This window comes from Taurulus bubalis (genome assembly GCF_910589615.1).
Source record: "Taurulus bubalis genome assembly, chromosome: 8".
NCBI classification, from domain to species: Eukaryota; Metazoa; Chordata; class Actinopteri; order Perciformes; family Cottidae; genus Taurulus; species Taurulus bubalis.
This window is the reverse complement of record NC_136596.1, coordinates 23475176-23489452: the sequence shown is the minus strand read 5'-3', so window position 1 is coordinate 23489452 and position 14277 is coordinate 23475176. Positions and strand designations below refer to the sequence as shown.

Below are 14277 nucleotides of genomic sequence, written 5' to 3'. Positions count from 1 at the left end.
ATCCAATTAAGTCATTATCTGACTGATTGTATCTTTAATTGAAAACAGAAGTGACAGTAAATTTCTGTGATATATCAGGATCAATCGATACTGCTGTACAATCTGGTCTCGAGAGGTGATTTATAATGCCGGAGCCTTATAGGTAACTCCACATTCTTCTCTCTAAAACCACTGGTGGATGAAATTAAGAGTAAGTGCGTTTCATTAAAAAAAAACAAGATGTTCACGTTATTGATTGCAACAGATGGGGCAGAATCCAATGAATGTTCCCACAGCGCAGCAGAAAGAAAATACAAGTAATTTTCTTTTGTCTGTTTTATATTGTTGTTTCCAGCATCACATTTACACTCCATCACCCACTCGGAGCGTTTTTATTCGCCGAGAACTTGTAGCGACATAAACTCCGGGACTCCAAATTACTTTTGTTACTGTCTTGTTCAAACACAAACCACCAATAAACACTTTTCTCAGGATGCAGTTGGAAATTAATCTCCATAAAAAACACAAAACCACGACGGAGGCAAAGTTGGCAAAATCTCGTCTGAGTTGTTTTCTTTTTAATCAACACTGAAACAACACAACTCAAAAGTGGGCAACACAAGATTACTTTCATTAGTTCATGAAGTACAACACAGTATGGAGGTAATGATTTACACAAAACAAAAAACACTGTGATCAGGTATTTTATCTGTTAAAAAACACAACAATAATCTTTTTTTATCATCAATTAACCTGCTGATTCTTTTTTTATTAATTGATTAGTTAATTGGCCAATAAAGCTTTAGAAAAAGAAAGAAAAAAGGCAATTACCCAATTAGATCTCAATGTGACATCTCAACAGTCAAAAAAACAATATTATTTCATTTACTTTCATTTAAGATAAGTAAAATCGGCAAATCCAAACATTTCACAAGTTAAAACCATAAAATGTTCATCATTTCTTTTGCTTGAAAAAAATGCCCCAAAAAAATTATTAACTGTTTAGCAAAATTGTTGCTTTTTTCTGGATCAATGAATCAACTGATAGTTTCAGCTCTGCACATCACTGCTACATATCCAGCTCCTCAGCCTGCGCGTACCACAGCGTGTCAACAGTAGCCCGTGTGGCTCTGGGCCCGAAGGGGTTAAATATACAATAGACATGCAAATGCTGTGGAATAAACAATGCGATCTGTGCCATAAATAAGCAGCCGGTGCTCATCACACGCCAGCAACGCAACGGAGGGAAACATGATTCATGTCTGACCTGCAGGGTTTCTCCCCACTAACCCTCCTGCAGGAGGACGTCCTCATGTTTTCTTCTCTCAACTTTTATTCAGGGACGCATTTATTCATATTTATTTATACCGGGGGGGGGACAACGCATGCAGTCTTAGTATCTTTTTCAAAATGATCCGATTGTTCTGTATATTTGCAAGTGCAAAAGATATCGAGGCATAAATCTGGGCAGAATTTGGATTAAAAGTCCAGGCTGATGTTTCAACAGATATATCCGTCTACGAGAAATACCAAAGAGATGTTTGAGGTAATAAAGAAACCTTCTCCATTAGATTTGTTATGTCTAATAAACTGTCTTGCCCTGGTCACAAAGTATTTAAAAACTAATTTAAGGAATCCCAAACAAAAATGATCTAAAAATGGTCTATTTTAGTAAACCATCTAGTTTTTAAACTCTAAAATATCAATATTTCAGCCTCCAAGGTACAGTATCTGTTGGGCAATAGTTTCTACAAAACCTTAATTGTAATATTCATATATTTATAAGATAAGTTACAGTGTCTTGTAACATCTAAAGTCTGTTGAAACAACTACTATATGGAACTTTGTTTTGCTGACCTGCAGTGGTTTAACTTCTCAGCTTGAACAGTGAGGTGTAAATGTACTCCAGGGTGTCAGGACACCGTGACATCACTGGTGGGTGTGGTTACGTTCCTATTCCACCTCGACATCTTTTGACCTGCAAATCACATAATCAGCGTTTCCCGGGAAGGACGGGCTCAACTTTGTCTACTGGAGCACAAAACTGGTTAAAAACTTTACACATTAAACTAATAAAAACTAACAATACATGTATGTTTCATGCATCGCATGCAAACTAAGAAACTATAGGAGACGCACTCGCTCCATTTTCCATTTCGACATTTTCTAAATAAGTGCTTGAGATGTAACAGTGATTCCAGTTTTTCAGTTAAAAAAGATATCTTAGCGAACACTCCAAAGATCGTCCACTAATATCCAACTAAACATGCTGTTGGAAAACTGCACTGGTCAACAGCACTGTGAGCGAGGAAGGATTTTAATATTATTATTCTGAATGTTGTGTCACTTTATCGTTTGGATAATTAAAAAAAAAGAAAACACTGCCGGAAAAACTAGTGTACAACTTTACAAATACACAGCCGGTCACCATCTAGTTTGAATAATTTGGTCCCAATATGACGACTAATAATCAAGAGACTTATTTATGGTACAGTTTAGTCATCTTTAAAGTCTGGAGAGTGTTTCTCCAGTATGTGCATGTTGTTATTTGCGAACTTGAACATGTATTTTTATTTAATTTTGTCTTTCTGAGACCTTTGTATGCTACTGAACTGGCCTCAACACAAGAAAATGTAACCGCTAAACAACAATTAACCACAATAAGGAATGTACGTCATCGTGCCCCCCGGACAGAAACAGAGAAACCTGCAGCAACACTGAAATGGTTTCGCGAGAACATCAAGTTTATCTTCCTTAGCTTCGTATTATTTGGTGCCGTCGCCATCGATGATGGAGCCCACGGTGAAGTTGGGCGCCTCGCCGCCGGCGTCGCACTCGATGACGTCCGAGTTGCCCATGATGGACCTGCAGGTCATGGTGGAGTCGTGGCCGGTGGCGGTGCTGATGGGGGAGAAGGCTGCAGGGGGCGAGACAAGAGAACCTCGATCAGAGGTCGGTTGCAGAGTTTTGGAGATGTCTGCCTCCTCTACATTATTATTGGACTACATCTATACGGCTTTTGTGGGGATGAAAGCCACAAAAAACAGCAATGTCTCTTTCAAGAAATGGGTTAGGGTTCCTCCTGCAACAGAGGGATGAGATGATTGCACTCCTTTCTGCGTGGCGACGGTGAATCCCACCAGATACAGGAAGTGGAAAGATGTAAATGGACTCAGGAAGTCCCCCATGCGAGAGCAATGATTTTAGCAACGATTTTTAACACAAACTGGGCCGTTATGAAATATCTCTGGCTAAAATACCACGACCAGGATAATATTTACTTCTTAATCATGCAAAAACACTACGGTAAACTATTTCTATGTAAACTCAAATCTCTCATTTCCCTTTCAGGTATCGAGCAACAAATCTTCTTTTCTTGGATACTCCTCAAAGTCATTAATATGATGAATTCATATTGCCTCAGGAAGCACAGCAGCACACGTCAAATAAAAGATGTCTTCGTATTCGAAGGCGAGTAAATAAGAAGGAGAGGAGAAATACTAGAGTGAGACAGAGAGAAGTCGTATCGTCGGCGCTGCAGAATGATTGCTCCTCTCCGGCTTCACCTGATATAAATACGGCCGCACGGTTAAATGATTCTTCGCGATTTATAGCAAATTGAATCAGTCAGCAAAAAGGGACGACACTGAACACAAAACAAAAAGTGTGTGTGTGTGTGTGTGTGTGTGCACCCAAGCATTTTCATTCTCGCCCACAGCCGCTGCACACACTAATAAGACTGTGAAGACATCAGGCTGCTTAACAGCCTTCTACTCTGTTTGTACAGGCATCCACATGTAACGTTCAATAACCGCCGTGGACTCGCATCGCTTTCTTTTTAATGAGTTTGTTTTAACCAAACCAGACCGGTTAGGTGTGAAAGCACCCATAGGTGCTAACTAAGACGTCTCGTGGTGCTCCCGGTCCCCCATGGGACGGGTATTCTTCTACCAGCGCTGCAACTAATGATTAAAGACCAAACAGTAATGCAAGAAAGTGGTGAGATAAACAGAAAAGCAGCGAATCGTCACGTTTGAGGATCTGAAACTATTGATTGTTGGGTTCTTATTGCTTGAAAAATGGTAATTGACTGTCAATTATTGTCTGTGGATTGATTGTCAATGAATCAACTTATCTCTTTATCTCACTTTATTTTCCAGTATTTCTTAATTGTTATTGTACGCGATAAATTTGTTTAATCTAGCAATTATTTTTCAAAGAATGCTTTTATTATTCACGTAATATTTGACTTTTTTCTCATGTTGCTGCCAGAATGAAACATAAGATTCTGTTTCAATACCAAAACAATATTTTACTGATTCCTTACATTGAAGAATAAAGGCTTATTTTTATGATAAATTCTAATTTCATTTATCAAAAGAAGCCAAAGTTCTCAAATGTTTAATATTGTCTGAACACAAGCAGCAGTATAAGAACTTTGCCTCACGGAAATACATATATATTATGCTAATGTGTTATTTAAAATCAGTAATTATCTGACCAATAAATAAGAAAACAAGAATACACAAACACATTTGATACTAGATTTAAATACTTTGCTAAAAACTAATTGTGGCCAGGACCAAAACAGTGTTTAGGAAGTAACTTTAATTAAATTGTTTCTGTGTCATATCATTGAAAAATGTACCTTTTTGGGGGTTTTGGGATTGTTGTTCAACAAACTGAAAAAAAGGCCTTGACAAATTGTGATGTATTTTTTTTCCACTGTTTTCGAACATTGAATAGATCAAATGATTAATCGATGAATCAAGAAAATGATCTGCAGATGAATCAATCTTGAAAACAACAGCCCTGATGATGAGAGAAAGAAATAGTTCTCAAAAGGTGATCTGACCCATGAAAGAAATGTAGTAGATATATAAGAAAACTGCGTTTTAAGGTGTATTATCTCACAAAAAAACATTAAAACAATGTATATTTGATTGTTTTTTAAATATATGTGACTGAACATTAACAAATGATACACAAAAATGTCTAAATGCGATCTAAATTGATCCTCGGACCTTCACAGATACATGTTCATAACCTCCTGATCGCGATAGCGTTAACAAAAGCTGATGTCCGGTGTTTTCCCAGAATCCTCTGACTTCTTGATCCGCCTCCTCATCCCTCAGCTCCACCATCTCTCCCTCTCTCTCCTCCTCAGCGGCGGCGGGAGGGGGAACAGAGGAGTAATTTTTCTCCTCATTAACTTCCCGATTGGTTTCGGACTCCAATTTCTGCCCGTCTGCAGTTTGTCACCAATTCCAAACTGGCAGCCCGATCGTTAATACTGATGTTTGTGTAGCTAAGTGCAGCCGGCTCTCAGCGGCCTACTTGTACAGCAATAACAGCATGTGGGTGGAGGAGCGCAGCAGCTGGGAATTAGCCTCGTTCACTGTTAATTCTCTGCCTGTTCATCAGCAGGAAATCTATGACGTGTAATTAAAGGCTGGAAGCAACTGGACGCGTTGGTTTCACCGGAGATGTTAAATCACGACGCACCGCTTTGTACGCATGTTCTCCGCTGCGTCCGACTGTCCTCGGCTCTCCTGTTTAATACAGATTAATGTTGCTGAAACACCAGAGAGACGTCGAGCACCTGTTCAGGGCCCTGTGGCTGCTGATTGAACAATATACACGTTACTCTTATTGTCAACTCCATTTTGGATCATTTCTTTGATTTATTCATTCATTGTTCCGTGAAGATAAAATGTCAGAAAACAGAGTTTTCACATCTATAAGTGAGGTTTTAAAATTGCTTGTTTGGTCCCCAAAAAAATATAAGATGTACAATGGTATGAAATAAAGAAAAGCAGCCACATAATGATTGCCATTTTTGCATGAAAAAAAACCTTAAATCGATCACTTCTTTTTTCTTAATGAATTTTCTGTTCAAAGACAAATGAATTAATCGGCTTTGTCTAAGTTGTGTTCAACAACCTGAAGAAAACCATCAACGCTGTTAATTATTAAAAAATATTTAACTTCGCTCAATCAAAGCCAAACGTCGCACAGATACTCTTAACACATAGAGAGCTATGTTATATATTAAATTTAAATATAGCAAATATAGTTTTTCTTTTTCTGTGCACTATCATAAAACAATATACCAGTAACACATATATGACGTAGTATCTACGTTCCCAAGGGTTTTCTCTACATCATACCCTTTTACATTATTCAAATAGGCCTTGTGGTTGAGGAGATAATCAGAATGTAGTATCGGTATATTAACCATTCGGATTTGGGGAAAACAGGGCTGGCTGCCATACGGTTAAATTATAAAGTAACTTTTTGCATCGTGGCTACGAGTGTGATGACTTCCGAAGATTACCAACGTAAGTTCTTTGCTGCCACTATCCCCCGGAGAGGAAATGACTTTGACTCTGAAATGCAGTGAGGTCAAAGTATAAAGTAGTGTACAATGGAAATACTTGAGTAAAGTACAAGTACTAAACACTTCAAACCAAAGTAAAGCAGTAATGTCAAAGCCCCGGCAGACCGGTCACACTAATAGTTAGAAGTTGTCGACTTTTTTAACGTTTTTTGGACACCTAACAACGACCAGAACCCACATTCTGGAGAGTACAGGCTGAATTATAAGAGTATCTTTGCATTGACAGCTGTTGTAACACATTTCTGCTCTGTGTATAATAAAGCAGTGAGTGGTAATAACTCCCCGTGTGTAATACAGAGCCTGTTGGTTGGTTCAGACTGCGTAGAAAGAAAGGAAGAAGCTTGTAACGAGACAAACTTAACCTGCTGGTGATGTTGAAAGAGAGTTTATTCTGCTGCGTGAACTTTTGCCCTTTTCCCAGTCACTCAGCACTCTATATAAGATTTCCAAACTATTAAACAGTCTTTGTGTGGAATAACAAAAGGAAGCTTTTTTTAACCTCCCACTTGTCCTGTTAAGAGGAGGGAGGGAGGGAGTGAATGAAGGCGCAATCATTTCTGCTGCTGCCAAAGACGGGAACAAAAGCCCAGATGTGAGAGGAGAGACGGTAATTCAGTCTGATGCAGCGGGGATAAGCTCCCTCTGAGGGTTTCATACTCTACACTCATCCACCGTACACAAGGGTCATAGGGGTAGATAACACTTAAGTAAACACACACACACACAGGCCTGTACACACACACACACACACACACACACACACACACACACACACAATTCTGCATTAAACTGTAAGAGACGTGAGTTACTGAAGTTGCTAGAAGAACAATTGCATTGATATGACTTCTATTTACTTGTAAAAATTCAAGTAAATTCAAAATTATATATTATTATATAAAATTATTTATTTTCATTCAACTCATTTTAGGGCTACAACTAACAATTGATTATTTTCATTAATTTGCATATTATCCTCTCAGTTAATAAATGTTTAGTTTGATCGTGAAAAGGGCAGAACATTTTTAAATCCATTAAAAAAACGTCACAGTCTGAAACCAAAGGATATAAAATTTGAAGGAAATGAAACAGAAAGTAAAATGATTGTCTTGCGGTTGTTAGACATGTAGATAGATGTCCATGTCAAATGTCATTGTTTTATCCTGTTTGTCATAACTAGCATATGAATTCTTGAATTATTGCCAACAATCTCAGTGACCTTTGACCACCAATCTGGACGTACCCAAAAAAAGACAAAAGATGCAAAAAAGACTTTAAAGCTGCAGATTAGTAAATATATATTTAACGATATCATACAGGTATAATGCTCAGGTGTCCGTTTACCTTTTTCCATTTAGTGTATGAAACATAATAATTAAATTGGCAATTTAAGAGTAATTTCAAGTGAATGAAATCCAGTCAGTCTCATTCACTTAAAAGCATCTTAAATGAATTATGACACACTTGAAGCACGTTAAACCAGATTAAAAGGGTGAAAGTTTGACAACGAAATCTTAACTGAAGGTCCATTTACGAGCCTTTTCTGCAGCTTTGTGAGTCTCACAGTCTGCAATTTACTCAGTGTGACAATATCCAATGCACAACCAGCAATTTACCAAACACCCCCCAACCCACCCCCCAAAAAAAAACAATCAGTGATAATTCGCCAGTGCTGTCCGGGGACCAGAGCACTTAGTGGAGGCTATCATCACGGGAACCCAAATTCAATCTTCAGAATGAAGAGTGGCCTGTCACATGACAAGGTTGGCCTGGGATTAAATGGCTCCCATTAAAATGATACGAGCTGTGTCAAAGAAGAAAAAAAGAAATCGCCCCGATCCAGAGTGAGAGGGCCCCCACGGGTGTCCATCTGAGGACGCTCCCCTCGCAGAAACCATATGGGCGTCTGGCTGCTCATCATCGGGCCGGCGGCAGGACTTAATGGCCCAGAAAACTCTGTCAAAGAGCAGACAGGCTTTAAATACTGAGCACTGAACAGTGGAGGCTGCTGCCACTCAGCTGATGTTCACACCCGCAGACCTTCACCCTCAGTTTCAAATCACTGCTCATCACCGACTCCCAATTCTGCGAGTCCTTCTACGATGTCGCCGATGTCCGCCTCCAGCATGAAGTCGCATCAAATACCGAAAAAGAGGAGGTATCAGTTGTTTCCTACACATTTCTGCTATCGTATGGGCACTACATTAACTAAGCACAAGCTGCACCCAGAAAGTATGTTTATACTACAATGATTTGCAAAAAAAGAGACAACGTCCATGGTTTTAGTTTGTGCCACACTTTAGTCAGATGCTTTTGGTTTTGGTTTTAAGCTACAAAAACAAAGTAAAAATAGTCTTTTGTCAATATTTAACGAAAACAATAATCATTTCCTGATCTTAGAACAAGTGCTTTTTTGTCTTATATTTTAGTTGCTACACGAGAACCAATTTAATTTAGTTTTGCCGACATGTTCAGTCTCACTATTTTGCAGTTTTATCATAGTCATTAAAATAATTTCCTCATTTTACTGGTGATATTCAGTGTAAAGAAATCCAACTTTTAGATAAATAAAACGGTAAATAAAGGACCTAATAAATGCACAATATGCATCCAACAGCTGTGGAGATGTTTCACCCTGAACCACGAATGTCCACCATGACTCCATGTTGAGCTAGTTCTCTGGACAAGTGAACATTTAAACTTGCTGTTAGTGTTAAAGAGACGAGATCATCAAAGTCAGGACAGTACATCCTCTGGGTACCATGAATATCTGCACACGGGGACCAAAGGGACCACCTTTGACATCCCTAGTTGGTTTAAAATGTAATTTGAGCATAACTTAATTTCTAAATGTGCATAAACCAATCGTCAAAGAGACACAGTTGCATTTCTTAAAATATATGATCTGTTATTTAAAGGAAATTATCTTCCAATCTGGTATTTTCAATGTGAAGCAACTTTTCTTCTTGAGAAAAATCTCATTTGGTTCGATCCACTGAGGGTTTTACGAACCTCCCATATATATATATATATATGTATATATATATATATATATATATATATATATATATATATATATATATATATATATATATATATATATATATATACATATATATATATATATTTATATATAAAGAGTGAAAAATGCATTTGGGAGGTTCGTAAAACCCTCAGTGGATCGAACCAAATGAGATTTTTCTCAAGAAGAAAAGTTGCTTCACACACACACACACACACATACACACATATATATATATATATATATATATATATATATATATATATATATATATATATATATATATATATATATACATATATATATATATAATATTGCTGCCGCCGGTAAAGCAAACGCAACAGTGCTCTAACCGTCGGCCTGCAGTGGCAGTGAAGCCTGAACGTCTTGCTAATTTCAAGCAACATCAAACACTTTAATCGGAGGACTAAACAAACAGACAAATAATAGCATTTGCATTGTCGTGTGTAAGGACTCCTCATTTCACTGTTTGTTTGACAGTTAAATCTTCCGCATATTTCTCATTCTTTCATCGCCCAAATGAAGATCCGTGGAGACAATTGCTCAGAGCGATGCAGTCTGTTACGAGGGGGTCAGAAAACACTTAAACGCTCATTATTGGTTTGCCGTGGAGCCGACGAGAGCGGCGGGCCGACGCGGGGCTGACAGAAGGCGTCGGTGTCGGGGTCAAAGGCTAATTAAGCAGAGAGGAACCTTTGCTCCTGCATTGTTAACCAATCTGTCCCCGATGAAGATGACTGCCGGGGAGGCGTGACACGGCCCCCGTCTCAATGCTAAATCTCCATTTCGGCTACTGTGCCCCATCAACTCACAAAATGGCCTGTCAGTCCAGCGCCCGGGCTTCTCGACGCGCCTCGTCGAAAAGTTATGGATATGCAATAATGAGCCGAGGCGGCCCGATCGATACGTGCGGGACTTTCCTATCATTACGTTTTGAACCGGAGAGTCATTGCGAGTCGACAGGGTAAGAAAAATGCCAAAGCAAAGGACACAGGAGGAGTGAAATATATTGCTATGGAAAGAAGGACGCGTCCCGCGGGGCGCTAAAGCTGCCGTGTGTGTTTATCCGAGGCGTTGGGCTGTTTCAGAGAGCTGCCAAGGCGACGCCATCCGTCACTCCGGCGCCGAGCCGCCGCTCAAAGCAAAGCAAGGAAAGTGACTGCGAGAGCACGACTAGGGAGGAAAGCACCGTAACTGGCCGAGTTTGTCCCAAACAGACATCAGGAAAACAACACATTTTACATACAGATCAGATACTCTGCAGTAAACCTGCTGAATCTGGGAAGTGTTTTTAAATGTTAGTAAGTAATTCATTCGTCAACGGTGGAGCACAAACCCCAGGCAGACCTCCAGTTAGTTAAGCTGTTACTCCAAGTAATCTAAAATTTACATTTTCTTTCTCAACCAAGTAAAATAACATATTACAGTTGAACTAGTTATCTTTCTTCCCATATTAGTTGTTGGGAAGCAATTGCATTTAATTTTTATTTAATTAACATTTCATCTTAATTAAAAAAAAGCCCTGTTCTTTACTGTCTTTTCTTTAATATTAATTCTAGCCTTTTTTATATGTATGTATGTATATATACTATACAGTCACCTGTAAGCCACAATATATATATATATATATATATATATAAATAGGAAGGTTTTTGCTTGAAGTAATGTCTGCAGATCTTGACTGTAGCCCAAAAAGTTATATATTATTTACTTATGTAAACAAACATACATATACCTATGAACATATAACTATGTTTGGTATATTGCCTACAGCAGGCTAAGTCCCGCCCCTTTCTGCTTTCTAGTGGACCACGGTGGGACCTTATTTGGGGAAGAAATACGGCGAGAATAATTTCTTAATCCCGTCTCAATTGTGCCATGAAATACAAATATGATGTTTGTCAATTTAAAAGATACTTTTGCACGTGAAGAAAGTCACATTTTATCGTAAAACTGTGTGTAAGACGGTGAAATATGTGAATGAGAAAGACTACACAGACACGGAGACGTCTCTCGCTGAAGCTTTGACGCCTGGGTGTTTTGCACCAGGACGTACTCACTCCAACAACGTTCTTGTTCTTCTATTCTAAACACGTCAGCTGTTTTATGTGTTTGTATGTGGAACAGAGCTAAAGTTACCTGGCTTAGCTAAGGAAACCGCCGTGTTGGTGATGAGATATCATGTAGTTGACGAGCAGTTTCACACAAACACAAATGTTACCCAAATCTACGAAAAAACTAGGACTTTCTTTCCGTGCAAATTTTTCCTTTTAAATCGGCAAATCGATGTGTAATTAATGGAACAATTCAAACGGGATTTTAAATGAATATTTGCCCCTCAACGTCAATTACGCTGGACAAGTTTTTGCAAAATAAAGAAGGGGGAGGGACTTTACCTCTCTGTACGATAAAACAGAAGTTAATAGAATCACGTTTCATTTCCTTTCAGGTCCCTCACAGCTGGACAGTATGAGAGAGAGAGGGAGAGAGACAGAGAGAGAGAGAGAGAGAGAGAGAGAGAGAGAGAGAGAGAGAGAGAGAGAGAGAGAGAGAGAAGAGGACATAAACTACACAGCCCCGGCCATTTAATGTCTGTACAGCCCCAGGCCCGGTTAATGGTGGTGTTGTACAACACATTACAACGGTGCTTGTGCCCTGAGCAGACAAGTACACTGGTATTTAGCCCATCCACGGGCCCCGGAGGCTTTCAGGGCACTTAGCAGCACAGCAGGGGAAGATCTGAAGGGCCACACAGGACTTTTCCACTGTAACCGAGAGCTAGGAGAGACACTCAATCAGCCACACGTTCAATGAGGCCCCTCGGGGGCCGACGGGCCCCCAGCAGGGTCACTTTCTCTGCTGCTGGCTCTTATTTACAGGTTGAATCAAGTCATTGCCTCAAACTAAATGCATTCATATGTCGGGGATATTTCATTAGGGGTTATTAGCCGACGAGATAAATCTTATCTTAAAGGCTTTTGGTTTGTTTACTGAACTTTATCTGAGAAATTGATACAAAAAAAGTGATATAAAGTACGAAAAACTTAAATCTGTTCATCCGCCACATTGTCTCATCTTTCTCATGCACATGAGAACTTGTCATTTTTCAGCGGCACATTTTGTCCCAGCTGAAAATCAAAAGAACATTGATTATAAATTGTAATGAATATGAATCGTTTGATAAATCTCTTATGCGAAAGGGAGAGAACCAGTGGATTAGTGCACAACAGCATTTCTGTTTCAACGTCAACAGAGCAGAAATCTCAAAAATATTACTAGTATAATAAAAACACATTCATGTAGGGACTGCCACATGAATCCCAATGAACACAGGGATTATTTAGGATTCAAAAGATTGTCATTGTCTCTATAGAATTCACATTAATGTGTTTGAATCTGAACTAAACTACTAGGTTTTCTTATACTTGAGATACCACAACGTTACGGTATGAGTAATAAAACACTGTATTAAGTTGCAGAGATTGCTGAGAAAACCAACAGTCTTCTTTCCTCCCAACACAGACTGCATGTAGGGAGGTGACTGATGTTCAGCCTGTCGGTGACCAGAGGAAATGAACTCTTGCCGCTACACGACATGAAACAGCACTTCCTTAGAAAAGGTCACCTCTTGAGGTAGAAGTACCGATTTGTTTCGGGTTTAATAAATCCAAAAGAGTGAGAGGCCTTTTAGACATCTCCAGAATGAGTGTGGCCTTGAGTGTGTGTGTTCAAGTACATGCAGTGTGTTTATGTGTGTAAAGGGACTTAACTGTTAACGTGTGTGTGTGCGTGTGTGTGCGTGTGTGTGCGTGTGCGTGTGCGTGTGTGTGTGTGTGTGTGTAGTAATCTGATCCGAAAGCAGGTTAATGCCATTTTACACACGAAACAAAGAAACTTAGTGACGGCAATCTCTCTCTTTCTCCCAGAAGAGGTGGAGAACCCGAAACGACAGACTTTATACGCAGTAACTCACTTTGGTGTACAGTACAGTATAGATTGAAGCAAGAAAGAAATCAATAGAATATCATCTAGAAAGATAGTAATGGATTTCTAACTTAATGGGCTCACACAGGTCTATCGATTAGCAGGATTAACATCTGCAATACCTCAACAATCTGATTTGCATTTAAATTACTGTACGCGCCGCGCTGACACCGATATAACAAAACAGACCAACGTGGAGCCAAGGCAGCGGCGCTCGATGTTTGAGGTATAGGTTTGGTATAAATCTTGTTCTCTGAAAAAAATATAAGAAGAAGAAGAAGTACGTGAAAAGGAAAGTTGCTGTGCGGACAAACTTTGAGCCGTTTTGAATTTTGAAATCTCGACAAGGACACGAAAGAGAGAGAGACTGAAACCGCCATAACTCTTTCAGGGCAGCTCATCTGAGCCTCCTGGTGAACAAGTGAGGGGCGGGTGTTAGTGGAGAAACAGCGTGTGTGTGTCTCCGTGTGTGTATATATATATATATATATATATATATATGTGGAGGAGAAAGGGGGGAGATGTTGGGAAGGCAGCGAGGTGGGGCGGGGAGTTTGATGGACTGCGCTGTCACCTCCCCGCTCTGCGATTTACGGCGGCGGGGCTGCTGACGGGCGCGGGGCAGTAAACAGGCCGGCCGGGGGCGTATTTCACAGCGGGCTGGCTTTTATGAAGAACACCGGGACGGCTCTACCCACAGCTCCGCCCGGCCCGCCGTGACGGATGGAGAAAGACGCATGACAAGCTTCATCATTGTTTGTAAATCTTAACTGTTCCCGCTCACTAACTCCAGAAGGCAATTTTGCGGAGACAGCGGGGGACTGCGGGGGGGAGGAGGAGGAGGAGGAGGGGAAAGGACAGCGTGGCACTCCTG

At 39.8% G+C, this 14277-nt stretch overlaps 1 protein-coding gene across 1 annotated transcript in view; it reads right to left on the bottom strand.

The window, feature by feature from the left end:
- Positions 1 to 2744: 2744 nt before the first annotated feature.
- dmrt1 (doublesex and mab-3 related transcription factor 1) overlaps positions 2745 to 14277 on the bottom strand; it is a gene marked incomplete at both ends in the record, with an annotated part of 28593 nt that continues 17060 nt past the window's right edge. The window contains one exon of the mRNA XM_079222961.1: positions 2745 to 2896. Within this exon, the coding sequence (XP_079079087.1) occupies positions 2745 to 2896 (152 nt within the window). The remainder of the gene's footprint in view (positions 2897 to 14277) is intronic.